Source organism: Castor canadensis, chromosome 11 (assembly GCF_047511655.1).
Source record: "Castor canadensis chromosome 11, mCasCan1.hap1v2, whole genome shotgun sequence".
In the NCBI taxonomy this organism is placed as follows: domain Eukaryota; kingdom Metazoa; phylum Chordata; class Mammalia; order Rodentia; family Castoridae; genus Castor; species Castor canadensis.
The window spans coordinates 80,353,041-80,379,367 of record NC_133396.1 but is presented as its reverse complement, the minus strand read 5'-3'; the positions used below and the strand labels follow the sequence as shown (position 1 = coordinate 80,379,367).

General features: G+C 42.9%; 2 protein-coding genes across 2 annotated transcripts in view; both read right to left on the bottom strand.

Moving 5' to 3' along the window:
* Nucleotides 1-26,327, bottom strand: part of Nmnat2 (nicotinamide nucleotide adenylyltransferase 2) — a 159,674-nt gene that overhangs the window by 27,042 nt on the left and 106,305 nt on the right. Inside the window, exons 2-6 of the mRNA XM_020169391.2 lie at nt 8,920-9,008; nt 8,054-8,121; nt 5,832-5,910; nt 2,530-2,656; nt 593-673 (exon numbers count right to left, since the gene is read on the bottom strand). Coding sequence (XP_020024980.1) covers nt 593-673; nt 2,530-2,656; nt 5,832-5,910; nt 8,054-8,121; nt 8,920-9,008 — 444 coding nt within the window. The remainder of the gene's footprint in view (nt 1-592; nt 674-2,529; nt 2,657-5,831; nt 5,911-8,053; nt 8,122-8,919; nt 9,009-26,327) is intronic.
* LOC109690182 (HIG1 domain family member 1A, mitochondrial) lies at nt 17,775-18,662 on the bottom strand. Its single transcript, XM_020169402.2, has one exon. The coding sequence runs from the start codon at nt 18,574-18,576 to the stop codon at nt 18,295-18,297; it is 282 nt and encodes a 93-aa protein (XP_020024991.1). The 5' UTR covers nt 18,577-18,662; the 3' UTR covers nt 17,775-18,294.

Here is a 26,327-nt window from a genome sequence, read left to right as displayed (position 1 = left end):
GGAGGTACAGGGTGAGGACTGAGCACAGCCTGGAGGAGGGCAATGACCAAGAAAAGTATCCCAGGCAGCTCCAGACCAGGTTGGGCACACCCTCTGGACTCTGATGGTGATATTCCTGTTAACCTCTGGCCTCTTTCCACTATTGCTCTAAAAGTGACCATTCCATAATAGGTTGTCTTAGTCTGTTCAAGTCACTATAACAAAATATCATAGACTGGGTGGTTTAGAAACAACAAAAAATTTATTTCTCACAGTTCTGAATGCTGGAAGTCCAACAGATTTGGTGTCTGGTGGAGGGTCTGCTTCCTGGTTCACAGACAGCACCTTCTCACTGTGTTCTCACTTGTGGAAGGGACTAGCGAGCACTCTGGAGCCTCTTTTATAAAGGTACTAATTCCATTCATGAGGCTTCTACCTCCCAAAGTTCCTGATTCCTAATACTGTCACTTTGGGGGTTAACAATTCAGTGTATGAATTTAAGGGGAGACATGAGCATTCAGACCATACCATGTGTACTTGGGGGTATTGGCTGATGAACGAGAAGAGGAAAGGAAGATGACAGGACAGGGAAGGAAAGCCACTGCTTCCTTACCTACAAAGGTGAAGCGCTCCACTGGTGGGCGGACACAGCAGATCCGGCTGAGGCTTTCTCCCACCTTTCCCAAAATCTTGGCTAGGGAAGAGAGCAAGACAGACAGAGACAGAGAGACAGAGCCACTCACAACTTAATTCATGTCAGCTCAGCATCGGGGCAACTGTAAATAACAGGGATGCACTGTATAGCGCTGGAGATTGGCAGAAAGAAGGAGGGTGAAGAGAAAGAAGTGTCACAGTCCGAGGCACAAGCCTTATAAGTTATAGACTGGAATCCATATTCTGATCAGGTTTATTACATTGATGAAAACATGTAAGGAGAAAAATTAAAACAGCCATAATCCCACCTCTAGAGATAACCACTGCTAACATGTTGGCATATTATTTATTTTCTCCCACTTTTAAATGTGTATTGTCCAGGTATCTCTGCATAGCATATGTTGGATAAGACTCTATTTAAAGGGCATGCAATGCTATTGCTTTTTTTCCACTTTTTTATGTCATGTTTTGAATCTTAAATGTCCTTCAAAGGCCATGTGTTGAAGGCTTGGTCCCCAGCTGATGACACTATTGGGAAGTGGGTGAACTTTTCAGGGTACAGCCTAATGGAAGGAAGTTAGGTCACTAGGAGCATGTCCCAGCTCCTCCCTCCCTTCTCTCTCTCTCTCTTTCTCTCTCTCTCTCTCTCTCTCTCTCTTTCTCTCTCACTTCCTGGCTACCATGAGGCAAGCAGCCTCCTTTGCCACTCACTCCCACCACCATGATGTACTGTACTGCCACAGGCTGAAAGCAATGTGACCAAACAACCATGGGCTGAAACTTGAACCAAAATGAACATTTCCTCCTTTAAAGTTGTTTGTTTCAGATAGTTTGTCACAGCAATGGGAAATCATGTGTCAGGAGCATTTCCTTACTGGATTTGTCCTAAGCTTATCCCTAGCCACTCCCCACCACTGGACAGTATAACCCTCACCCAAGGAGTCTCAGCCTGTGGCAAAGCACATACTGCGAATCCTTTCTGCTGGGTGAAGGCATTCCTTCTTATGCAGATGGTCCTCAAAATAATCAGATACCCTATTTGGCTCACAGAGATCTAGTTTCAATGACCTCTCTGGACTCCAGTCCAGAAAACTTTTTTGAGCCCTTCCGTGGTGCTGTATACAAACTGTGAAATTCCATCTGTTCTTTGTGAAGTAATGTATGACAGACCAATAAGATACAGAGTATGGTACCTACACTTGAAAAGTAGTAGTAGCAACTGTCTCTTGGACTTGACCTAGAAGCATAATTTAGAGTGAGGACCTTGGAGCCTGACAGTACTGAATGTGAACGCTAGCTCTTCTACTTTGAGCAATGTGCTCTCAAGCAAATCACTGACCTTTTCTGGATCTCAGTTTTTCATTTGTCAATGGGAAGATAGCATTTATATCAAAGAATTACTGTGTTACATATGAAAAGCACTGAGCTCTCTTCGGGCACACAGTGCTCAGTGTTGGGTAAGTGTTAGTGGCCCTACTAAGAGTGGCTGAGAGTGTGGGGATTTTGCATGCAGTGTGACTGTTACTTCCTCACTGTGTGACCTTGGGAAAGACCCTTAATCTCCCCGGGGGAGGCAGAAAAAAATGCTTCCCTTTGTATATTTAATTCTCACTTAAGGTAATTATATTTATATTTAAATGTTCACCATCACTTCTCTCTATCTCTGACTCTGTGTCATCTCTGTATCTGTGTGTGTGTGTGTGTGTGTGTGTGTGAATGTGACTATAGACACTCTATGTTAATGGTTCTCAAGATACAGAACAAGCATTACCTTAAGAAAATGCAGATTCTCCTCCTCCTCCCAGGCCTACTGAATCAAATCCACAGCAATCAGTATTTTAATAACCCCTCCAGGTGATTCTGAAGATTGAGAATCTTGACACCAATGTCCCCTACCTGCAGTGGGCTTGCTGGGCACGTTGTTGTTCTGGTAAACGGGCTGGGGAGTCTCGTTCTGTGGCTGTCCAATCACGGGTGTCATGGAAGGCGTGTTGACATTAGAGAGGATGCAGCCAGTCACCCTCTGGGGAAAGGGAGAAGCGCTGAGTCAGTGTCATTAGTCAAGTGACTTTGAAAAGCACTTATTTCACAATGGACATCTGCTTGTCCACCATGGTGAGGCAGCCTAGAGGCAAGGGAGAGTCCTGGGGGCGGTTCTAGACCCTGCTGAACATATGTCACTAGATAGTGTAACTTGGTGGGAAAAGCATGGGGTGTAGCATTACACAGACCTGGATCCAAATTTGGTCTTGACTCCTATCAATGTGACCTTGGATAATTACTAAATCTCTCCTGAGCCTCACCTTAAATTTAACAATATGCCTGCCTTTTTGATGGTGGTAGAATTGCATGAGCAAGCATATGCAGAGTGCCTACGAAGTGCTCGACAGATGGCAGGAGCTCCGTAAGGGACAGTGGATGGTGTAACCTTCTGTGTATCGTGACTTTCTGCCCTCCCTGCCTGCTTCAATGGGGCTCAAATGAGATCATGTCTGCAAAAGGGCTCTGCAGCTTGGGAAAGGTCACACTGTCACCACCTGCAGTCTCTGCAGACCAGAGATGTCAACAACATAGGCAGCTAGAGACAGGTGCCAGGCAGAGCAGGGTGTGTTTGTGTGGCAGGAAGCAGGTGGGTGGGTTCCATGGCCTCTCAGGCCTGTTGGTCAGTGTGAACACACATTCCAGAGCCAAGCGGAAACTCGATGGGCATTATCCGTTATCCTGTGTTATCAGGTCTGCAGCTCCCTCCAGTGCTGCAGAAAACAGCACTGATAATGCATAGCTAAGCCAGGGCAGCCCTCCCTTGTCCAAGCTGAGTGGGAGAGCAGCTGCTCAGCAACATAGAAACAAAGGAGTCACTCTTCAATCTGTTTAGCTTCCCAGGGGCCATGGCTTACTCAAGGTCCTTCCTGGAAAGCCAGCATCTTGGGGGTTGATGGTACCCACCACCCTTTCTGGACTAGACTTGCTGCCAGAGGATTCCCAAGCTCCGAGGCTGGGAGACACTCTGGGGACCTCTTCCATGGGTTACCTGCTGGCAGAACAGTACGTGAATCCCTTCTGAGCCCTGGAAGGGAAGCCATTTGCCTCATGGGGTAACCCATCACTTCTGCTGCGTTCTGGATAGCAGGAGGTCGCAGCAGCATCCAGTCATGTCTGGGAGCCAGCTGGGGCCCGGCACCCTGCCTGCTGCCTTCTCAGCCTGCACTGTGGGCTTCTCTGTCTGGCTGATGGAACGGTTTGCCCTTCTTTTCATTATTATTTTACCTCCAGAAAAGAAAATGGCACATCCTCCCTTAACAATTTACCTGATGGTGAGAATTTCTTCCTCTTGCTGCATTGTTAGTCCCATTTGACTTGTTCTATTCCAGAGAAGAAAATGGCTGGCTGCATGCCCTGCCCTTGCCCTCGTCAGCCCTCCACTGCTCTCTCGTTCTCAGAGGCCTTTCCGAAGACAGTCCCGGGTCCTATCTCTCTAGCGGGTCTACTTGCTATACCAGGAGTACCAGAACTGAGAAGGCTGGGGGTTATCAGGAAGCAGCTCTGAACTCTTGGCTCCAAGGCAGGGGGCCATCTGTAGCCTACATTGTCAGCTAGCTCCTGCCCATCACTGCAACAGCTGGAGCTCCTGGGAGAGCTTTTTTGGCCCAGATTCATGCTTTGAGCATGAGTAACAGAGGGAGTGTTCAGGAAGCCCAGGCATTTGGACAACAAAACAATAGCCAGGCTTTTTGGCCATTATAGCCAGCCCAGTGCTCAGGAACTCCTGCATGTCCCTGACCCCTCCCTTCCATTTTGGGGCATGAGGCTTCTCTGTGACAAAGAGGAGCATAGGTCCCCAGCTGACTCTAACCAAAAAATAGTGTGAAAAATAAACTTGTGTGAAGCCACTGAGATCTTAGGGATGTTTGTTACAACAGCATTATCTTAGTGTATCCTGACTGATATGTCCTTATGTAGTAATACAAGGTGTCTTTTATTACTCAGTTTTCTGAGACCAACACAGAGGAGCAAGTCAGGGTGACTCTCTGTCAGAGACCTTTTAAGAGGACCAGGAACAAATCAGGATGTGTATGAAGGGAAGGGAAATCAGTTCTATTTAGTTTCATGGGGGAAACCAACCAGCTGGTCCCCTCTACTTCTGCTCCTGGGGCCTCAGGATGGTCTTGGGCCCTAACCGTCACATCTAATGGAATAATGCTCCGCTGTGTGTTGGTGGAGAGTAGGGAGATCGGGGTGCCCTCCAAGGAAAAGAGGGTGACCGCCCTCCAACAACAAGAATGGAGATGGGATGCAGGCTCTCCCTGGGTCAGTACACCTTCTTGATTGTTATTTGGGGTGGGAAGGGCTCTGCATCAGAGTCTGGGGAGATGGGCATAATTTATTGCTGTCTTGGTTGGTTTTGTCCGTTTTCTCTCCATCGATGGTAACGACTTTTCATCCCGTCATTTTTGGTATTGATCTGGGGTGGGCGCTCTGCTCCCTACACACTCTGGCCAGTGCTGCTGGCTATTGGAACCCATTCTAGCCTGGCAGCCCACTCCGAGTCTGTGTAGTCAAGCCCCAATTCCGGCCAGGAATACAGTAGTTCTCATCCATCTGTGTTCACTAAGTGTTCACTGTGTGTGGTCTCTGCTCTGTGCTTACTTTTACCCACCAATAAAACAGGGATCCTGCATCATCTATCCATGATGCTCTTGTGAGGATGAATGAATGAGGATGAGGGGCAAAGGCCAGCAGGTGTGCAGTCACCTATCCTGAAGTGAGGGGACCGTTGGACCCCTAGCAAATGGGGTAGGGGGCATGGCTTCTTATATCAACTTTTCTCCTGACTTTCCTTGCCCAGCCTCTTTACTTTCTGAAGTCCTATAACTGTAGTCTCTTTAAGCCCACCTTGACCTTGCTTCTTGAGTTGATGAAAGCTGCCTAAGGCATACCCAGCAGCAACGGTATCACATCCTCTCCAAACAGGAGGAAGGTAGAGGGTGGGTGGCGGGAACAAACCTAGTGCTGGGTTCCTAATTCATTGCCTTTCTTGGCACCAGACTGGTCCATCTTACAACCAGCAGAAAAGTAGGAAGATGAAGCCAGGTGAGGATGCCAGCAGCCCCCCTTTCTCTTCCCTGCCTGGCTTCTGTAGGCCCAGCCCCTTCCTGTACCCTGGTGGTGCACCCACCCTTACCCATGGCCCAGCTTACCTTCATGAGGTCCCGATGGTGTTCCAACACACTGCAGGTTGTCTGCCAGGTGTCCTGGTAGCACTCCCATGGGTCCACCCTACCAGCATCAGAGAGAGGTTACCCTTGGTTAATATTCAGACTCTTTTCCTATTCCTCCCTTCTACAGACCAGGGAGCTATGGTCATGCTGTGTGCTTAGAAACCTCAGTTTTCTGATTTTTCAGAGGAGGAGATTTCCTCTTCTGTGTAATAAGAGGAGCCTGGCATAGGCCTATGAAAAAGATCCTGGTACCAGTCTTTCTGTGTACCTGAGGAACCTGGGATTCCTTCCAACCTCAGTACTGTGTGGCTTTGGGAAAAGTTAGGTGATCGCTCCATGCCTCCCTTTGCCCGTCTGTAGAATGGGAATGACAGTAGTAACTATCTTATGGCTTTGTTAAAAGGGCTCTGTAAAATATAGAGGTCTAGTGCTTAGTAGAGTGTCATGCTTTTATTTTTACCTGGAAAGGGGAATTCTCGGGACTCTCCAGGGGTCCAAATGAGACAAGTGTGTGTGTGTGTGTGTGTGTGTGTGTGTGTGTGTGTGTTCAGGGGTGACTGGCAAGGCTTAGAGAAGCAGCCTTGTCTGTCTCCCTGTGCAATGGAGTGCCTAGTGGTTGGAAATGAGGCACAGCACTCAGACTAGAGGGCACAGATCCACAGATTGGCCAAGTCCTCCTGCACACGAGGCTGAGAAGGAGGCAGGGGTTCAGCCCCAGACTGATACAGCACTCAGCTTCATTGCCAATTTAATGAGCTGCTAAATTGGGATATTTCTCAAACATTTTCTTAGCAGTTGAACACTCCCTGTCCATCCCCTGCCATACATACACCCTAGATTTCCAGAGATGAGATCTCACTAACTGAAAACTGAAGGAGTCAGCTTGGCCTGAACTGGGCTCCCCCTTGCCTCTGTCCCCATGTAGACAAGTAACCTAGCCACAGAGGTTCCTTGGGAAAGGCTCTGCCAGCCAGCTCCCTCTCTAGAGCTCTCAGTTCTGATCTTCACAGTGCCTAGCACAGTGTGAGACAAGCAGTAAGCACTCAATAAGTGTTTACTGAGTGGATGAGGGAATTATTCCAGAATCTTCTAAGCACATCCAAACAGGAACAGCCTCCTGCCTAGTGTTTTCCCAACTAGACCCACTTTCTCCAGGAGATCAAGAGTTAACAATACTAAGAGGCCTTACTTTGAATCTTGTCTTGACCACAGATGTATGGTTGCTCAAGTCCTTTGACTTTTCTGGGCCTGAATTTCTGCCTCTCTACCTGAGGTTGGTCTTGAAAGGATGAGAAAGTCTACAAAGGGCATGTGCTTCTCACACAGATTACTGCGTATGACCAGCAAGGATCACTGTTTAATTACTGCTGTCGCTTTCCTTCGCTGCTCTCATTTCCAGCTGTGCCCCTCCCTGGCTAACTGCATCCCTCATGTCCCTCATCATTCCTTCATGAGAACCTGTAGGTGTTGTTTATTTTCCACAGTGGGAAAATACAGTACAAATGGTGCGCCATCATTTTTTAAAACATCATCTTCTCATGCAAATTATAACGGTAGGAACTTGGGGAGCATAATTAGCATAATTAGCAAAAGCTTGTTTTAATTACACTCAAGCTCAGAGGATTGGGGGGAGCACTGCCATCTTAGTGGCACATCTAGTCTGAGAAGGAAAAGCAGAGAGGAGAAAGACACTCTCTGGTGTCATTTGATATGAGAGCTGTAAAGGACAGTGCTCCTAGACCTGCACCTCTGTCCAGGAGTCAGTGTGGGACCCTAAGGGAACCTGAGTTCCGGAATGAGCAACTGCCAGGGCCAGGGAACATTCTCTGAAAGGAAGTGAGAGTTAATGGAAGTCAGGGGAATGAGGCCTTTTGGGCTGTTTGGCCACGTCTCACCTAAAACCCAATGATGGGTTTTGGAAGCTCTAAAGATCACGCCACCCAACATTGTCACATCAGTTGATAATCCCCCTTTTCAGTCTCATGAGCCCTATAACTTGATTAAAAAGTAAATAGCTGTCAGTTGGGCCACCCCTGGGGAGGGGGGTCTACCTAATTATTGCCTTCACAGGGCTAATCTCTCTCCTTCCACTTCCCCACCTTCTAGGATCCAAATTATTGCTGGGACCCTTCCTCTTCCTGCCCCCACCCCCCCAGTGAGCTCAGGGCCACCTGCTTCTGGCTTCATCAGGCCAGCCTTACCTGATCCAGTCGGAATTCTGCACGGCCAGCTGACACATAATGAGACGGTGCCGACTGGACACAAGACCCTGGAAAGTAACAAAGCGGCCATTGAGAGTCATCCTCCATTCCCCAGCAGCCCTGGAACACCCACCCAAGTCAGCCCATCATTAAAGAGACACCATATTTTGAGGGTTAGTGGGAATGATGGGTGTGACCCTTTTACCTGTCTATTTGTCACACACATGGACATGGAGTGGCAGAAAGGAAAGGAAAAAGGGCAAAGATGTGTAGCATATACTACACCAGATAGGTCAACAGATGAACCTCTGTTTATGAGGCAGCCAGTGTGTGCCTGCATACACTCGATTCCAGTCAGTGAAGTGACTTTCTCAGAACCCAACAGGCTGTGTCTGTGGGAGGAAGGGGGAATGACCCAGAGAGTGCCTACCTTTTCTGGGACATATGCTGGGGAAGGAGGTGGAGGGTAATGAATTTTCCATCAAATTACAAGAGCCTTGGGCTGTTTTCTACTAAGGAAAAGCTTGCTTAGATGCATCTTAACCCATAATCAGGCACCAACTTGGCACCTAGGCCAAGTCATACCAAACTCATACCTACTCTTATCTACCAAGTCACACCTACTCTTCTTTCAACAAGCTTTGGCTGTACCTGATACCATGAGCAGCTGCCTGTCCTCTGGCTGCTGACCTGATACCAAATCAGGTCTGATAGTAGTCCTGAGAGGACAGAAGTCAATGCATGTTCTTGGGCATTTTGATTTCCAGGAATCTTGGCAGAGATGACAGTGGGCAGTTTTATCAAGTGGAGCATCAGGTAGGGACAGAGGGTGGGTGAAGGAGGAGAGGGCAAAGGAGGGGACCCACCTGTTTTCCATAGGAGTCGTGTACAGGGGAGACAATCCCACCAATCACAATGAATCTCCCAGTCTTGTGCAGATAATCTCTGGCTCTTTCTAATTAAGAGAAGAAAAGGCACATCAGGGAGAGGAAAAGTGTGGATTAAAGGTGATAATTGACATCCATGCGGTCAGCTCAGTGATGCTAAAGTTTATTTCTTGTCACTTAAATAGAAAGTGTCAACTTTCAAAGCAAACATGGGTGAGTCAAAAGGTTAAGGAAGCAGATTTCAGCCTTAAAGTAAAAGCATTTGAAACTCAAAGGAGTGACTCCTGTCGTAAAGGTTCTCCATTGGTGGAGCCTCATGTAGCTGGTGGGGGTGTGGGGGTAGGGGGTTGGTTCAAACAAGCACCTCATGGAGAGTCATTAGAGCTAACTGATTGGAATTTACTCTTCTTGTCACTTGCAGAAATTCTAATGAGGAGTAATGGTTTTCAAGAAAGAAAGCCTCCTTATAATATGAAAGATGGGCTGATTGCCTCATCTTATCACTCAAAGGAGAAATGCCACCAAAACAAATTTAAAGGGCCTCATCCATAATTATGATTGGTGGAAAAAAGGTCTGGCCAGATAGAAACTTCTTTTCCTTTGGAAGGAATGTGATGATGCTTATTCAAATTTATCAGTCAAGCCCAATTTCGTGATAAAGCTCAGCTAAGTAGGAAGAAGCTGAAAAATCTAGTCATATATATATATAATTTCCATATGAGCGAGTTTATTGTACAATTCCAAGAGGGCTTGAGCCTGTACCATTGAGGCTATGGGGCACAGAGTTTATAGTGAGGGGATTTGTATGTGATGGAGGCCTGTGTAACAAGGCTGGTGTGTGTTTTAAAATCAAGTCTCCAGCATTACCTTTGTGGCTCTCTCTCTACCTAAAATTAATGCTCACCACACTTGCTTCCTCTTGTTCTTTCAATGTGAAAACTCTTTGATTAAAAAAATTAAGTCTTTTATTAGCACAGTTTTAGATTTACTGAGTAATTGAGTGGATTGTACTTAGAATTCCATACTCCGTCTTCCTCCTAGAATGGAGGTAGACTCTATCCCACACAGGTTCCCCATTATATTAATAATCTTGTTATTAGTAATATATATTCATCTGTTATACTAGATGAATCAAATCAACATATGATTATTACTCATGGTTTATATTAAGATTCACTCAGTGCTATAGAGTTCTATGGGTTGTGACAAATATGCAATGACATATTTGAATAAATGCATCATTAAGTATCATAGAGTATTTCACTGCCCTAAAAATCTACTATGCACCACCTATTCATCCCTTCTTTTCAGCCCAACCTTTGCCTCTGTAGGACTGGGGTTTGAACTCACAGCTTCACATTTGCAAAGCAGGAGCTCACAAAGCAGGCTCTCTATCAATTGAGCCATACCTCCAGTCCATTTTGCTCTGGTTATTTTGAAGATAGAGTCTCGCAAACTATATTTGCTCAAGTTGGTTTCAAAGGGCTATCCTCCCTATCTCAGCCTCCCAAGTAGCTACGATTACAAGGCAAGAACCACCAGCACCTGGCTTGCCAACTTAATTCTAGAGACTGCCTTTTCTAAAATGCTATGTAGTTGGAATCATACAGTATGTAGTTTCTTTAGACTGGGGCTTCTTTCATTAAGCAGAATGTATTTAAAGTTCTCCGACATCTTTTCACGGATCAATAGCTCATTTCTTTTTACATACTATTCCATTGTCCAGTTGTATCTCAGATTGTTTATACTCCACCCACCAAAAGACATCTTAGTTGCTTCCAGTTTTTGGTGATTATGAAAATAAAGCTGATATAATATTCATGTGTAGGTGTTTGTGAAGAAATAATTTTTCAACTCAGTTGAGTAAATACCTAAGAGTATGATTGCTGGATGATATGGTAAGGGTACATTTAATTTTGTAAGAAACTGCCAAACTGTCCTCTGTAGTGGTTGTGCCATTCTGCATTTTCAACAGCAGTGAAGGAGCATTCCTGTTGCTCCACATACTCACCAACATTTGCTGGCATTGGATTTGTGAATTTTAGCCATTCTAATAGGTGTGTTGCATTTGCTTTTTACAACAGCAATATTACTTCATTTGCTTTTAAGTCTTATTTTGAAGACAAGTTAAAGGCCTTTTCATAAAACTCTTCTGATATTTTTAATGAATTCCATAATCATCCTCCCTTCTCACGGTCCTTCATACACATCTACCTCAGGGTTGGGACATCTGACTTAGTTTTGTTCATTTCTCTGAGAGATACTTGTTTTCTTTTCCTCAGAAATAATTTCTAATAATTTCTTTTTGTAGACTCCTGGTTGCAATAAGCCAGCTCTTCCTTCCCTCTAAAAAGCACCCTCTCTTTTCTCTTCACTTACCAAGCACTCCATCGGAAGCCCACTGGGCCCATGTGCATGCTCGCTCTGCCCAGCATCCCCTCTTCTGGACTTACAGTCCTCCCACATTGCTATGCGTCTAGTCCAAAGGACCTGGAAATTGTCTCTGAGGGTATGTCCCAACTCTCCTCTATTCCTTAAGGACAGGGCCAATGCTATAAGTAAGAGGTTTCAAACTCACAGTTGATACACAAGTGAGAAGCAGGCTCTGCATAAAATGACTTGCATTCAGCTGCATGCAGGACCACTGCCTTTTCTTGAAGGCTCAGGAAAACATGTGCTGCTGATGTGGTCCAGTTTGTCACCCACGCTGAAGACTTCTTTGACTCCTAAACACCCCGCACAGTGACTTGTTATTAGCAGCAGATGCCTAACAGTGTTCACCTTGAAAGCTCATGAAGCTGCCAGGTCCTACTCTTGCTCCTCTAGGGTGTCCTTCCACTGAGCCACGTTGGACCAATGAGCGACCCACTGTATTACTTAGACCACATTCCAGGATTTCCAGGGAGAATTCACCGAACCAATGAACTGCCTTAGAAGCCCTCACCCTTTCCTCCTTGCCAAGACTAGGGGCTCCTTCCCCTGACAATGTTCCCAAATTCACTGCCTTAAAAAGAGGCAGTTTCTGAATAACCCCAACCCTGATCCTGATCTGAAATAGTTAAACTCAGAAGCAGTTCAATTCAATTTAGGAAATGTGTATAAAGCATAAAACCTCTAGTCCTCTGTTACTGAGTCAGAATCCCAGGTTAGGACTTAACATTCTTTGAGGAAAAAGAAGACTTTAACTTATTATTCTCCAAATGTTCACAGTAATGAGGAAACAGAAGGCCATACTGATTGGTGGTTCTAAAGAGGGGAAAGTTGGGGTGAGTGCTATAGCAGTGACTTTCAACCATGGTGTTGTTCTACCACAATCACAGCATGAAATACATTTAAATCATGACACAAAACCTACATCGGTGTGTGTATGTATATGTAACTAAAACAAACATGTCACAAGACCTTTACTACTAGGATTGCACATTATATTCTCCAGTGCATTCTATTCTAGTAATCATACATTTGAATAAAAAGCTACCAATGGGTGGCAAACCTAAGTAAAACAAGTCTATGCTGCAGTTGAGAAAAGGGGACAAGAGAGAACAGTGTTGCCTGGGGGAGCTGGGAATGGCTTTTTGGTAAAAGTATATGTTTACTTTGACCTTGAAGGAAGCTAGAGCTTCAACAGGCAAAGTGAGGGTGAGCTTTCCAAGCAGACTGAGGAACTGCAGAAGATACCAGAAATTGTACAACATAAAGCAGGTTCGTCAACTGGTTTAGTTTCAATCACTATGGTTGGGCTGTGGGGGGCCCTGTAGGACTGGGGGTGAGGGTGAAGGAGCAGTGTTGAGCTAAGTAAGTTGGAATCAAACTGCAGAAGGCCTGAAAGCCAGGCCAAGGGCTGTGAACCTATTCTAGACATTGCTATTTTATCACTATGCATTCTGTGGACACCTGGTGGCTGGTTATTAAAATGCTGAATCCTAGACCCTAGCCCACAGTTACTGAATCAGATCTCAGGTTAGGAATGAATAGTCTGCATTTTTAAGTAGTTGCCCCAGGTGATTCTTTTGTTCTGGAGAGTCTGAGAACCATAGACATACGCAGACCACAAGCTTACAGTTGACATAGACAGCAGAGAGTCATTGAAAGCTATTGAACAGGGAAGTGACATGCTCTAAGTTGAAAGAAAACCTCATATGAGGCATAGTGAAGGTGGTGAAAAAGGCTTAGAAGTAAAATTCTTTTTTTTTTTATTTGTGGTACTAGGATTTGAACTCAGGGCCTACACCTTGAGCCACTCCACCAGCCCTTTTTTGTGATGGGGTTTTTTGAGATAAGGTTTCTTGAACTATTTGCCCAGGCTGGCTTTGAACCATGATCCTCCTGATCTCTGCCTCTTGAGTAGCTAGGATGACAGATGTGAGCCACCGGTACCCAGCAAAAATTCTTATTTTAAAAGAGACAATCAAGTCTGACACTAGTGGCTCATGCCTATAATCCAAGCTATTTGGGAGGCTTAAGAACAGGAGGATTGTGGTCTCATGAAAAAGTTTGTGATACCCTATCTCGACAGAAAAAGCTGGGACTGATGTTGTGCACCTGTCATCCCGCTAATGGTGGGAAGCCTAAATAGGAGGACTGGGGTGGTGCCAGTCCTAAATAGGACTGGGCAAAAAGTGAGACCCTATCTTCAAAATAACCAGGGCACAAGGGCTGGAGGTGTGGCTCAAGCAGTAGCCTGTCTATCAAACACAAACTCCTGAGTTCAAACTGCAATGATGAAGGGTAGATAAGGCTGATGATCCATGGAAACTTTTCAGAGAATGAAAGAATTTCCTCCCCCTGCCAGATATCTCTGTCTTGTTTTGCCTCTGGGGCTTTGCAGATGGATAACTGTCCTGTCACCCAAGTGTCAGTCTTTAAGACTGTACTTTATGGTTGTACTAATATACTATACTTTATACTCTATACTTTATGGTTGTACTGGTTGTACTAATATACTATACTTTATACTCTATAGCTCATTAGTTGTCTTGTTATCCTCTAACTTGAATAGAATGTCAGGCAAGAAAGAAACTGGCACCCAGCTAATCAAAAGTAACCAGGAGCAGATAAGGTCATTCTTTTCCCTTGTTTCACAAAGAGATTTCAAATGCCTGAGAAGTCTGCCTAGACTAAGTCAGGGACTGTGGTACAGTGGAAGCAACACTGAACTTGGGACCAGAAGACTTGGAGACTGTAGGCAAGAAATTTAGTTTCTCTGAGCCTTAGATTCCATATTGTAACATGCTTTCTTTGCCAGGTTGTTAGGATTGACTCAAATTATGACTATGAAAGTACATGGCATACAGATGGTTTTCCTGGAGAATCTCACCAACACTGAAAGAATTAAAATGAACTCTGCACAATCTCTTCAAGAAATAGAAAAGAAACACGTTCCAATTTATCTTACGAGGCCAGTTACCCTGATACCAAAGCCAGCCAAGGGCAATACAAAAAAAGAAGCTAAAGACCAATGTCCCTCATGGATATCCATGCAAAAATCCTCAATAAAATATTATCAAGTAGATCAGAGCCATATATGTGTATATATATTATAGATATGAAGAATCATATACCATGAAAAAATAGCACGTTTCAGTATTTGAAATATCATTCAATATAATTTACCATATTAACAGATTAAAGAAGAAAATCATGTGATACTATCAATTAATGCAGAAAAAGCAGTTGACAGGTTCATCTTCAGTTATGATGAAAAAATACTTACTGTCAGTAAGTAGGAATAGAGAGGCACTTCCTTAACTTGATAAAGAATATGTGCAAGACCCTATGACTTAATGGTGAAAAGCTGAATGCTTTTTACCTAAGATCAGGAACAAGAGAAAAATGTTTGATCTCACCACTGTTATTCAACACAGTTCCAGCGGTTCTAACAAGCAAATGAGGAAGAAAAGAACATATAGATAAAAAAAAGAGGAAAATTAAAAAGCTGTCTCTATTTGTAGATCATATGATGGTCTTAGAAACCCACAAGGAAACCCCTTGTGACCAAGGTCATAAGATACAAGATCCACATAAGGAAATGAATTGTATTCCTCCATCCTAGCAACAAACACCTGGAGACTGAATTAAGAATCCTGGGCAACTTGTAATTACTCAAAAAGAGAAACACTTAGGTATAAATATAATACAAAATATACAGGGCTTATATTCCAAAAGCTACAAATTGCTGATGAAAGAAATCAAAGATGTAAATAAATAACACTTCTCAATTAGATAATTCAATACAGTAAAGAAATTAATTCTTCTCAACATGACATAAATTTAATGTGTTTTCTATCAAAATCCCAGCCAAATTTTTAATACAAATATAGAAAGCATAATTTGAAACTTATATGGAAAGTCAAAGAATCTAGAATAGTTCATAGCAGATTTATTTGTAATAGTCAAATACAGGAGACAACGAAAACGTCCTATGATAGGGAAATGGCTAAATAAACTGTGGTACATCCATTCCTTGGAGTTCTACTCAACAATAAAAAGGAACAAGTGAATGATATATGCAATAATTTGGATGCTTAGTAGAACAATTTTATGGTTAGTGAAAAAAGGCAATCTCTGAAGATTGAATACTGTATGATTCCACTTATATAACATTGTCAAAAGATTAGTGGTTGCCAGTTTTAGGGATGGTGGAGAAGCAAAGAGGGGGGTGTAATTATAAAACTGTATCTCAAGGGAGAAAATTGTGGTAATGAACTAGTTCTGTATCTCAGTGGTGTTGGTTATATAAAACTACAAGGGATTAAAAAAATCACAGCTTAAGTCAATATGTACAATCACCTTATACCAATGTCAAGTTGCTTATTCTGATGTTGCACTATAGTTACATAAAACGTAACAGAAAATTCTTAGTTGAAATCTAATCTCCAATGCGCGGAGGCAAGGGCTTAAGTAGATCACTAGTCATGCGTGTGGGGCACTCATGAATGCTAGGGCCCTGATGAAAAGCCGAAGCTCATCTGCCCCTCTGTGGCCCTCTCCACTACGTGAGGACATACGTTTCCATCTATGAGGAAAAAATTTCCCCTAGACACTGAATCTGCCAATGCCCTGATTTTGGACTTCCCAGCCTCCAGAACTATGTGCAGTGAATTTATGTTGTTTATAAGTGGTTCAGTCTAAGGTATTCTGTTACTGTAGCCAAATAGATTAAGACAGCAACCATTGGAGGAAACTGAGTGAAGGATCCATGGTATCTCTCTCTGTTATCCTTGCAACTTCCTATGAATTGATACTTTTTTTTTAGTTGTACTGATAATTTTTTTATTCATATGTGCATATAATGTTTGGGTGATTTCTCCCCCCAACCACCCCCCACTCTCTCCCATTTCCCCCCTAACCCCTCACTACCAGGCAGAAACTATTTTGCCCTTATCTCTAATTTTGTTGAAGAGAGAGTATAAGAAATAAGAGGAAGGACCAAGGGTTTTTGCTAGTTGAGATAAGGATAGCTATACAGGGAGTTGACTCACATTGATTTCCTGTGCATATGTGTTACCTTCTAAGTTAATTCTTCTCCAACTAACCTTTTCTCTAGTTCCTGGTCTCCTTCTCCTATTGGCCTCAGTTGCTTTAAAGTATCTGCTTTAGTTTCTCTGCGTTGAGGGCAACAAATGCTATCTAGTTTTTTGGGTGTCTTACCTATCCTCATACCTTCCTTGTGTGTTTTTGCTTTATCATGTGATCAAAGTCCAGTCCCCTTGTTGTGTTTGCCCTTGATCTAATGTTCCCATATGAGGGAGAACATAGGATTTTTGGTCTTTTGGGCCAGGCTAACCTCACTCAGAATGATGTTCTCCAATTCCATCCATTTATCTGCAAATGATAACATTTCATTCTGCTTCGTGGCTGCATAAAATTCCATTATGTATAAATACCACATTTTCTTTTTTTTTTTTTTTAATTTTATTATTCATATGTGCATACAAGGCTTGGGTCATTTCTCCCCCCTCCCCCAACCCCTCCCTTACCACCCACTCCGCCCCCTCCCTCTCCCCCCCACCCCCTCAATACCCAGCAGAAACTATTTTGCCCTTATTTCTAATTTTGTTGTAGAGAGAGTATAAGCAATAATAGGAAGGAACAAGGGTTTTTGCTAGTTGAGATAAGGATAGCTATACAGGGCATTGACTCACAATGATTTCCTGTGCGTGGGTGTTACCTTCTAGGTTAATTCTTTTTGATCTCACCTTTTCTCTAGTTCCTGGTCCCCTTTTCCTATTGGCCTCAGTTGCTTTTTTTTTTTTTTTTTTGGTTCACCCACTTTAATAACAATACATATACCATGTTACCATCATGGAATGTAAATTCAGGTTAGACAAAAGAATTTTTACAAGTGCACCAAAGCATTCTGTAGTATTTCAAGTTTGTATAGAATGTTTGACCAAACCAGCTTATTCATAATCCATTAATCACTGCCATTTTAGGTAGTCTATTTAAAATTTATGATTCTTCTAGAAGAAATATACTGCCCACATTTAAAACTGTTCTGTCTTTGCCTTTGTATTAGTACTTAAAATACCTTTTTCTGGGTTGGGGATGTAGCTCAGTGGTAGAATGCTTACTAGTATGTGTGAGGCCCTGGGTTTGATCCCCAATACCACAAAACAAAACAAAAAATATCTCTATTATATCAATATGACATTAAAAATTATTCTAATATAATAGCAGCAAACATATAATTCTGCAATTATAAAAGAGCTAAGTTGGAACCGTAATTAAATTATTCTCATGTTTAGAAGTTGGATTCTAAAATACTGCCTCTATGCAGCTTTGTTATAAGCTTTTCAGATTTGGTTTAAACACAAATATGCACACACACACACTTTCAGTTGTGAGAAGATGCATAAATTATAGTTCATGCACTTACATGAAAGTTTTTCTGGAGGCAGTAAAGTCTAGACTGAATTTCTCAAAACAGTTCACATGGTAGGCAGAAAAAAGCTAAAGTAATTGAAGCAAATGGTATTCTTACATAATATACAAAGCTTGTGACATCCTGCAGCACATGGGAAGCACTTCAGGGCTGTCCTGCTGTCTTCTTTGGAACTAATTTTGTTATAAGGGTTTACAAAGGAGGACATTTTAATACTATCAAGTACATTTAGATGACATGTTTCTCTGTGTTAACTTGATTCCCCTGAGTGACCAGGTTAGCAAACTAGTCACTAATAATTTGGTCACCAAGCAAGTTAAGCTTACAAGAAAAGAAATCATTATTCAAAATATGGTGTTATTGTCTGAATCCACTCAAATTATTTATTTCTGACACAAACACATAACCTCAATATGAGATGTCTAACTAAAGCAAGGACTTCCAACAAGACCAGGACAGCATTTCTTCTTCTAAGGTTTAGGTTTTGCCCAGAATTCCCGATACATGGAATAGCCCATACCAAGAGTCATTGCTCCCACAACGAAGCCTTGGGCTGCCACACGCATGTGGATCAGATGAATGGACATTTTTGTATTTCCTCTACTCTTCAATTTGTATAATCCATATGCAACAATTGCTGCAAAACCTGCCATTCCAATAGGGACAAATGGTGCCTCTTTAGCTTTTCGGATAAACTTAGATCCTTGATCTTCATCATATGAAGAAAGAGAAACATCTGTGTTGGTTGACATTATGACTGCTTGAAGAATCTTCAGAAGATAACAAGACCCCTTGCGACCCAACCGGCTTCTGGCCACTGACTCCTCAGTTGCTTTTAAGGTATCTGCTTTAGTTTCTCTGCTTTGAGGGCAACAAATGCTAGCCAATTTTTTAGGTGTCTTACCTATCCTCACCCCTCCCTTGTGTGCTAAAGCTTTTATCATGTGCTCAAAGTCCAATCCCATTGTTGTGTTTGCCCTTGATCTAATGTCCACATATGAGGGAGAACATACGATTTTTGGTCTTTTGGGCCAGGCTAACCTCACTCAGAATGATGTTCTCCAATTCCATCCATTTACCAGCGAATGATAACATTTCATTCTTCTTCATGGCTGCATAAAAATCCATTGTGTATAGATACCACATTTTCTTAATCCATTCGTCAGTGGTGGGGCATCTTGGCTGTTTCCATAACTTGGCTATTGTGAATAGTGCTGCAATAAACATGGGTGTGCAGGTGCCTCTGGAGTAACCTGTGTCACAGTCTTTTGGGTATATCCCCAAGAGTGGTATTGCTGGATCAAATGGTAGATCAATGTTTAGCTTTTTAAGTAGCCTCCAAATTTTTTTCCAGAGTGGTTGTACTAGTCTACTTTCCCACCAACAGTGTAAGAGGGTTCCTTTTTCCCCACATCCTCGCCAACACCTGTTGTTGGTGGTGTTGCTAATGATGGCTATTCTAACAGGGGTGAGGTGAAATTTTAGCGTGGTTTTAATTTGCATTTCCTTTATTGCTAGAGATGGTGAGCATTTTTTCATGTGTTTTTTGGCCATTTGAATTTCTTCTTTTGAGAAAGTTCTGTTTAGTTCACTTGCCTATTTCTTTATTGGTTCATTAGTTTTGGGAGAATTTAGTTTTTTGAGTTCCCTATATATTCTGGTTATCAGTCATTTGTCTGATGTGTAGCTGGCAAATATTTTCTCCCACTCTGTGGGTGTTCTCTTCAGTTTAGAGACCATTTCTTTTGTTGAGCAGAAGCTTTTTAGTTTTATGAAGTCCCATTTATCTCTTAGTTGCTGAGCTGCTGGGGTTCCATTGAGAAAGTTCTTACCTATACCTATTAATTCCAGAGTATTTCCTACTCTTTCCTGTATCAACTTTAGAGTTTGGGGTCTGATATTAAGATCCTTGATCTATTTTGAGTTAATATTGGTATAAGGTGATATACATGTCAAAACAAAATATTTTTAAAAGTTTATGGTAAACTCCAAAATGCTACAATTTTATAATAGTGTTATGCAAATCCAGGCAGCAGCAAGCAGGCTGCATGAGTGCTCCTGGAACTTTACCCTTGCCCTCCTTTTCCAGTTTTGCTGCTGTCTGGATTCCAGGATTAGGAGTTGCTGGGGTGTGGCAGTGTGTTGTCCAAAGGCTGGGCTTCTCAAGCTTGGATGTGGATGTGAAGCAGCTGGGGTCTATTAGAATACAGATTCTGATTCTGAGACCAGAGCCAAGATTAGATAAGGAGAGTAGAGTGGAATTATTCAAGTGCCAGGTCAGATTCCGCCTGTTGTGATTTGGATATGAAGTTACACTCCCCGCTCCCCCCCCACCAAAGAAAAAGCTTATGTGTTGATAGCTTAGTTGGGAACTAAGCTATCAAGCTTAATTCCCAACTGGTGGAGCTATTGAGAGGTAACTGGCTTATGAATATGCTAACTTCATCTATGGTTTAATCCATTGATGAATCCATATGAATGGGCTAGTTGGGGTGGGGAAGCAGGTGGTTGGAGGAAGCAGTCACTGGAGCATTGAAGGTCTCTGCCCATTCCTATCTGTCTCTCTGCTTCCTGGCTGCCATGAGGTGAGCAGCTTTCTCTACTACACCCTTTCTTCAAAATGTTTGTGCTTTGCCGCAGGCCTAAAAGCAATGGAGCTAGCTGACCATGGACTGAAACCTGAAACTGTGACCCAAAATAAATCTTTCCTCCTTTAAGTTATCTCCTAAGGTATTTTGTCACAGTGACAAAAAAGCTGACTACTTTTATTTAAAATGTTGGTATTTTGTCCATCATGGATTTTGTGCACTAACATGACATTTAAAAATATTTTTTATTGTGATTATTGAGTGTTTGGGTGCACCTTGCCTTATTCTAATCTCAGTCTTGCCTAGGATTCAGCCTGTCTGACACCAGACCACATTTTTTTTTTTCAAACTATGGTTGAATTCAGGGCCTCAACCCTTGCTAGGCAGGTGCTCTGCCAGCCCTGTTTTATGTTGGGTATTTTCGAGATAGGGTCTCATGAACTATTTGACTGGTGCTGGCTTTGAACCATGATTCTTCTGATCTCTGCTTCCTGAGTAGCTAGGATTAAAGGCGTGAGGCAGGTGCTCTGCCAGCCCTGTTTTATGTTGGGTATTTTCGAGATAGGGTCTCATGAACTATTTGACTGGTGCTGGCTTTGAACCATGATTCTTCTGATCTCTGCTTCCTGAGTAGCTAGGATTAAAGGCGTGAGCCACTTTTACCCGGCTACAGATTACATTTTGACTAGTGCGGATTTAAGCCCCCTGCAATGCTAAGGTACCCACATAAAAAGCTCTTTTCTCCCTTCCCCCACCATCTGCACCTTGCATGACAAGGGCATTCTGAACATTGGCAGGAAGCCAGCCTGTTGGCAATGGTATAGTAGGGCCCTGGAATTACATTTCTTTGCCAAGCCTCCCAAAAGCAAGTCCATTGTTGTCCATCAGTTCTGCCCCAGAAGGAGCCAAACTGCTCTAACATTTTACAGCTAGGACTGATGGGGTCTTCAACTGGTTACCCTAGGTCCTGTGCTAATTGGGGAGAACCCCAGGACCAGAAGCAGCATCACTGTGTCTTGTCCTCAGGACCCAGAGGACATACTGTGTCCCATGGTTTATTCCAGGCCACTTAGACCCAGTGGAGTCTCCCTTCCATGGAGCTGGTGCTGGACTGACCAGCTGAGAACAGATGCAACACAGATGACTTGCCCATTAATAAAAATTCATGAGCCAGACACATCTCATCTTCCCCTGGCGCTCGGTGAACCAGTGGACACACGTAATCTGCGCTGCCCTTCCAGGGAGGAAACACCGTGGCCATGGCATGGGTACTAACACAATTTTTCCTTTCCAGTTGTAATCAGAAATGACCCTTCTCAGTTGTAGTCACAGCTGGAGCTGCCTGTATTTTCCTTGTTTGTGAATTTCACAAGGACTCTCCGAATGAGTAAGCATTCTAAGTTGTAGTAACATTAAACGTTTGATAATCAGGAAGAAATCAAGCTAGGCGGTCTCTCTAGACAGAGTCATATCTGCTTAGGGATTTAAGAAAAGTATTTTTGTTTTTGCTTTCTTTGTTTCTTGAAGACAGTGTCTCTCTATGTCCCAAGGTTGGCCTGGAACCCATGATCCTCCTGTCTCTTCCTCCCAAGTGCTGGGATTACATACATGCTCTAGTATCCCTGGCCTCAAGAAAATAATTTTTAATGCAGGAGGCCATAGGTAGGAGGATTGCAATCTGAGGCCAGCCCTAAGCAAAACATGAAAGATTCTACCTGAAAAGTAACTGAAAGCAAAAAGGAGTGGGGGCATGGCTCAGTACCTGCCTAGCAAGCATGAGTCTCTGACTTCAAATCCCAGTACTGCCAAGGGAAAAAAAATTTTTTTTAAAAATTTCATTATTCATATGTGCATACAAGGCTTGGGTCATTTCTCCCCTCTGCCTCCACCCTGTCACTTACCACCCACTCCGCCCCCTCCCTCTCCCCCACACCCCCTCAATACCCGGCAGAAACTATTTTGCCCTTATTTCTAATTTTGTTGTAGAGAGAGTATAAGCAATAATAGGAAGGAACAAGGGTTTTTGCTGGTTGAGATAAGGATAGCTATACAGGGCATTGACTCACATTGATTTCCTGTGCATGGGTGTTACCTTCTAGGTTAATTCTTTTTGATCTCACCTTTTCTCTAGTTCCTGGTCCCCTTCTCCTATTGGCCTCAGTTGCTTTTAAGGTATATGCTTTAGTTTCTCTGCTTTGAGGGCAACAAATGCTAGCCAATTTTTTAGGTGTCTTACCTATCCTCACCCCTCCCTTGTGTGCTAAAGCTTTTATCATGTGCTCAAAGTCCAATCCCATTGTTGTGTTTGCCCTTGATCTAATGTCCACATATGAGGGAGAACATACGATTTTTGGTCTTTTGGGCCAGGCTAACCTCACTCAGAATGATGTTCTCCAATTCCATCCATTTACCAGCGAATGATAACATTTCATTCTTCTTCATGGCTGCATAAAATTCCATTGTGTATAGATACCACATTTTCTTAATCCATTCGTCAGTGGTGGGGCATCTTGGCTGTTTCCATAACTTGGCTATTATGAAAAGTGCCGCAATAAACATGGGTGTGCAGGTGCCTCTGGAGTAACCTGTGTCACAGTCTTTTGGGTATATCCCCAAGAGTGGTATTGCTGGATCAAATGGTAGATCAATGTTTAGCTTTTTAAGTAGCCTCCAAATTTTTTTCCAGAGTGGTTGTACTAGTCTACATTCCTACCAACAGTGTAAGAGGGTTCCTTTTTCCCCGCATCCTCGCCAACACCTGTTGTTGGTGGTGTTGCTAATGATGGCTATTCTAACGGGTGAGGTAAAATCTTAGTGTGGTTTTAATTTGCATTTCCTTTATTGCTAGAGATGGTGAGCATTTTTTCACGTGTGTTTTGGCCATTTGAATTTCTTCTTTTGAGAAAGTTCTGTTTAGTTCACTTGCCTATTTCTTTATTGGTTCATTAGTTTTGGGAGAATTTAGTTTTTTGCATTCCCTATATATTCTGGTTATCAGTCCTTTGTCTGATGTGTAGCTGGCAAATATTTTCTCCCACTCTGTGGGTGTTCTCTTTAGTTTAGAGACCATTTCTTTTGATGAACAGAAGCTTTTGAGTTTTATGTGGTCCCATTTATCTATGCTATCTCTTAGTTGCTGTGCTGCTGGGGTTTCGTTGAGAAAGTTCTTACCTATACCTACCAACTCCAGAGTATTTCTTACTCTTTCCTGTATCAATTTTAGAGTTTGGGGTCTGATATTAAGATCCTTGATCCATTTTGAGTTAATCTTGGTATAGGGTGATAAACATGGATCTAGTGTCAGTTTTTTGCAGACTGCTGACCAGTTTTCCCAGCAGTTTTTGTTGAAGAGGCTGCTATTTCTCCATTGTATATTTTTAGCTCCTTTGTCAAAGACAAGTTGGTTATAGTTGTGTGGCTTCATATCTGGGTCCTCTATTCTGTTCCACTGGTCTTCATGTCTGTTTTTGTGCCAGTACCATGCTGTTTTTATTGCTATTGCTTTGTAATATAGTTTGAAGTCAGGTATTGTGATACCTCCTGCATTGTTCTTTTGACTGAGTATTGCCTTGGCTATTCGTGGCTTCCTGTGTTTCCATATAAATTTTATGGTAGATTTTTTGATCTCTTTAATGAGTGTCATTGGAATTTTGATGGGAATTGCATTAAACATGTAGATTACTTTTGGGAGTATCGACATTTTTACTATGTTGATTCTACCAATCCATGAGCATGGGAGATCTCTCCACTTTCTACAGTCTTCCTCAATCTCTTTCTTCAGAAATGTATAGTTTTCCTTGTAGAGGTCTTTCACATCTTTTGTTAGGTTTACACCTAGGTATTTGATTTTTTTTTGAGGCGTTTGTAAATGGAATTGTTTTCATACATTCTTTTTCCGTTTGCTCATTGTTAGTGTATAGAAATGCTAATGATTTTTCTATGTTGATTTTATATCCTGCTACCTTACTATAGCTATTGATGATGTCTAGGAGCTTCTGAGTAGAGTTTTTTGGGTCTTTAAGGTATAGGATCATATCATCTGCAAATAGGGATATTTTGACAGTTTCTTTACCTATTTGTATTCCTTTTATTCCTTCTTCTTGCCTAATTGCTCTGGCTAGGAATTCCAGTACTAGGTTGAATAGGAGTGGAGATAGTGGGCATCCTTGTCTGGTTCCTGATTTTAGAGGGAATGGTTTCAGTTTTTCTCTGTTGCGTATAATGCTGGCTGTAGGTTTGTCATATACAGCTTTTATAATGTTGAGGTACTTTCCAAGGGAAAAAATTTTAAAGAGTCTTCCCTGTGGTCTACCAATCTGAACCTTGAGCATTTCCTAACAGAATGTGATGAGGCCTTATTACACTCAAGTTTCTGTGCCAACTGCAGTAAGGTGCCTAGAGAAATATGACATCTCCGAGAAGCTTTTGATGTGTGGACACAGCATAGAAAATAGGTACCGAAATACACAACAGGGAGATTAAGCACCATAAGGCTTCCAGGGAGGGAGCCATCCCACTGGGGATGAGCTGGGTAGCCAAGGAATCCTTCCTGGGATACATGACCTTGGGTGGCTGGGAACTAACAGTAGAGAAGATGAATTAGCCACAGCTTTTTATTTTCTGAATCCTAATGCTTTGACATCAGGGTCTTACTGATCCTGAAGGGAACACTACTGTGGATGGAAGGCAGTTAACCAATTTCTAAACAGTCAACAAAGGGTGTTGGAGCATGCTTTTCAAATACAGCATAAGCAGTGCACACTCCTCACAGCCCCAGTCACCTCCTCTGTTAGGGTCTCACACTGATGGCCCCTACTCCCCTGCCCTACACAGCCCAGGGCCAGGTGCCAAACAACTCGTGACATTCTCTATACCCCAGAGCCTGTGAATGTATTCAAACTAGCCAAACCACAGTCTGCATCCCTGCCTTACTTGTCCCTCTGTAGAAGCCACAATAAAGCCCTTTGCCTGTGTTTCTCCCCCTCCTTCTGCCTCCTAGCTGAACACAGCGCTTCTATGTTGGCTGTCTAAGTGGGGCCTGTCCTTCCTCTCAGGACCTGTCAGCATGGCAAACTTTCTTTTCAGTGATAATCATCTCTTGATTTGTCTGTTGGCTTTGCCATCCCTAAAAAAATAGCAAAACCTCCATTTTAAAGCAGAGGGAAGACTCATTCCAGGGGGACAAAGCAATGTATACAGACAAATTGAGTCAGGAATAAAAAGTTATGGTCTCATAGAAGTTCCAGTTCTTGGTTTTCTTTGAAAAGCAGTGACACCTAAGGAGCTGGAAAGGCTAGTTCTCCTGGCTCAGTCTTAACCTTGTATTCAGGGCTCAGACTGTCACATTATACCCATGAATATGTACAGTTGTGTATCAATTAAAAATAACTTTTTGGCAGTACTGGGGATTGAATTCAGGGCCTCACACTTGCTAGGCATATGCTCTACCACTTGAGCCACTCCATCAGCCCTAAAAATAAATTTTAAAACAATGATCAGAAAAGGAAAAGCAATGATGCTATTTTCATCACTCACTAAGGTGCCTCACCCTGCCCCCCCACAACCTGGAGCATCTTTCTGGGTCGCTCACTAGTCCTGGATAATTTGGTGAAGCCTGGAGCTGGAAGATCACTCTCTCCTCACTGGTGAAGTAGAAGCTCATGTGAGATCCTCCTTATTAAGTTGTCTGGCCCACACTTTAAGACAGGTTTCAAGCGAGATTTCTACTGGAATCTGAAATATGTATGAAAGGGTAGTGTCCCATGGGTGGGAACATGGGTGCCTACCATGGCATCCCTTGGACACAATTAGCTGAGCAGGCTGAGGCCCCAGTAAGTACAGGCTAATTGTGGGTTTACTCCCTATAGGGAATAATTAGCTTTGCTCTTCCTTGCATGACTGGCCATCAACAAAGG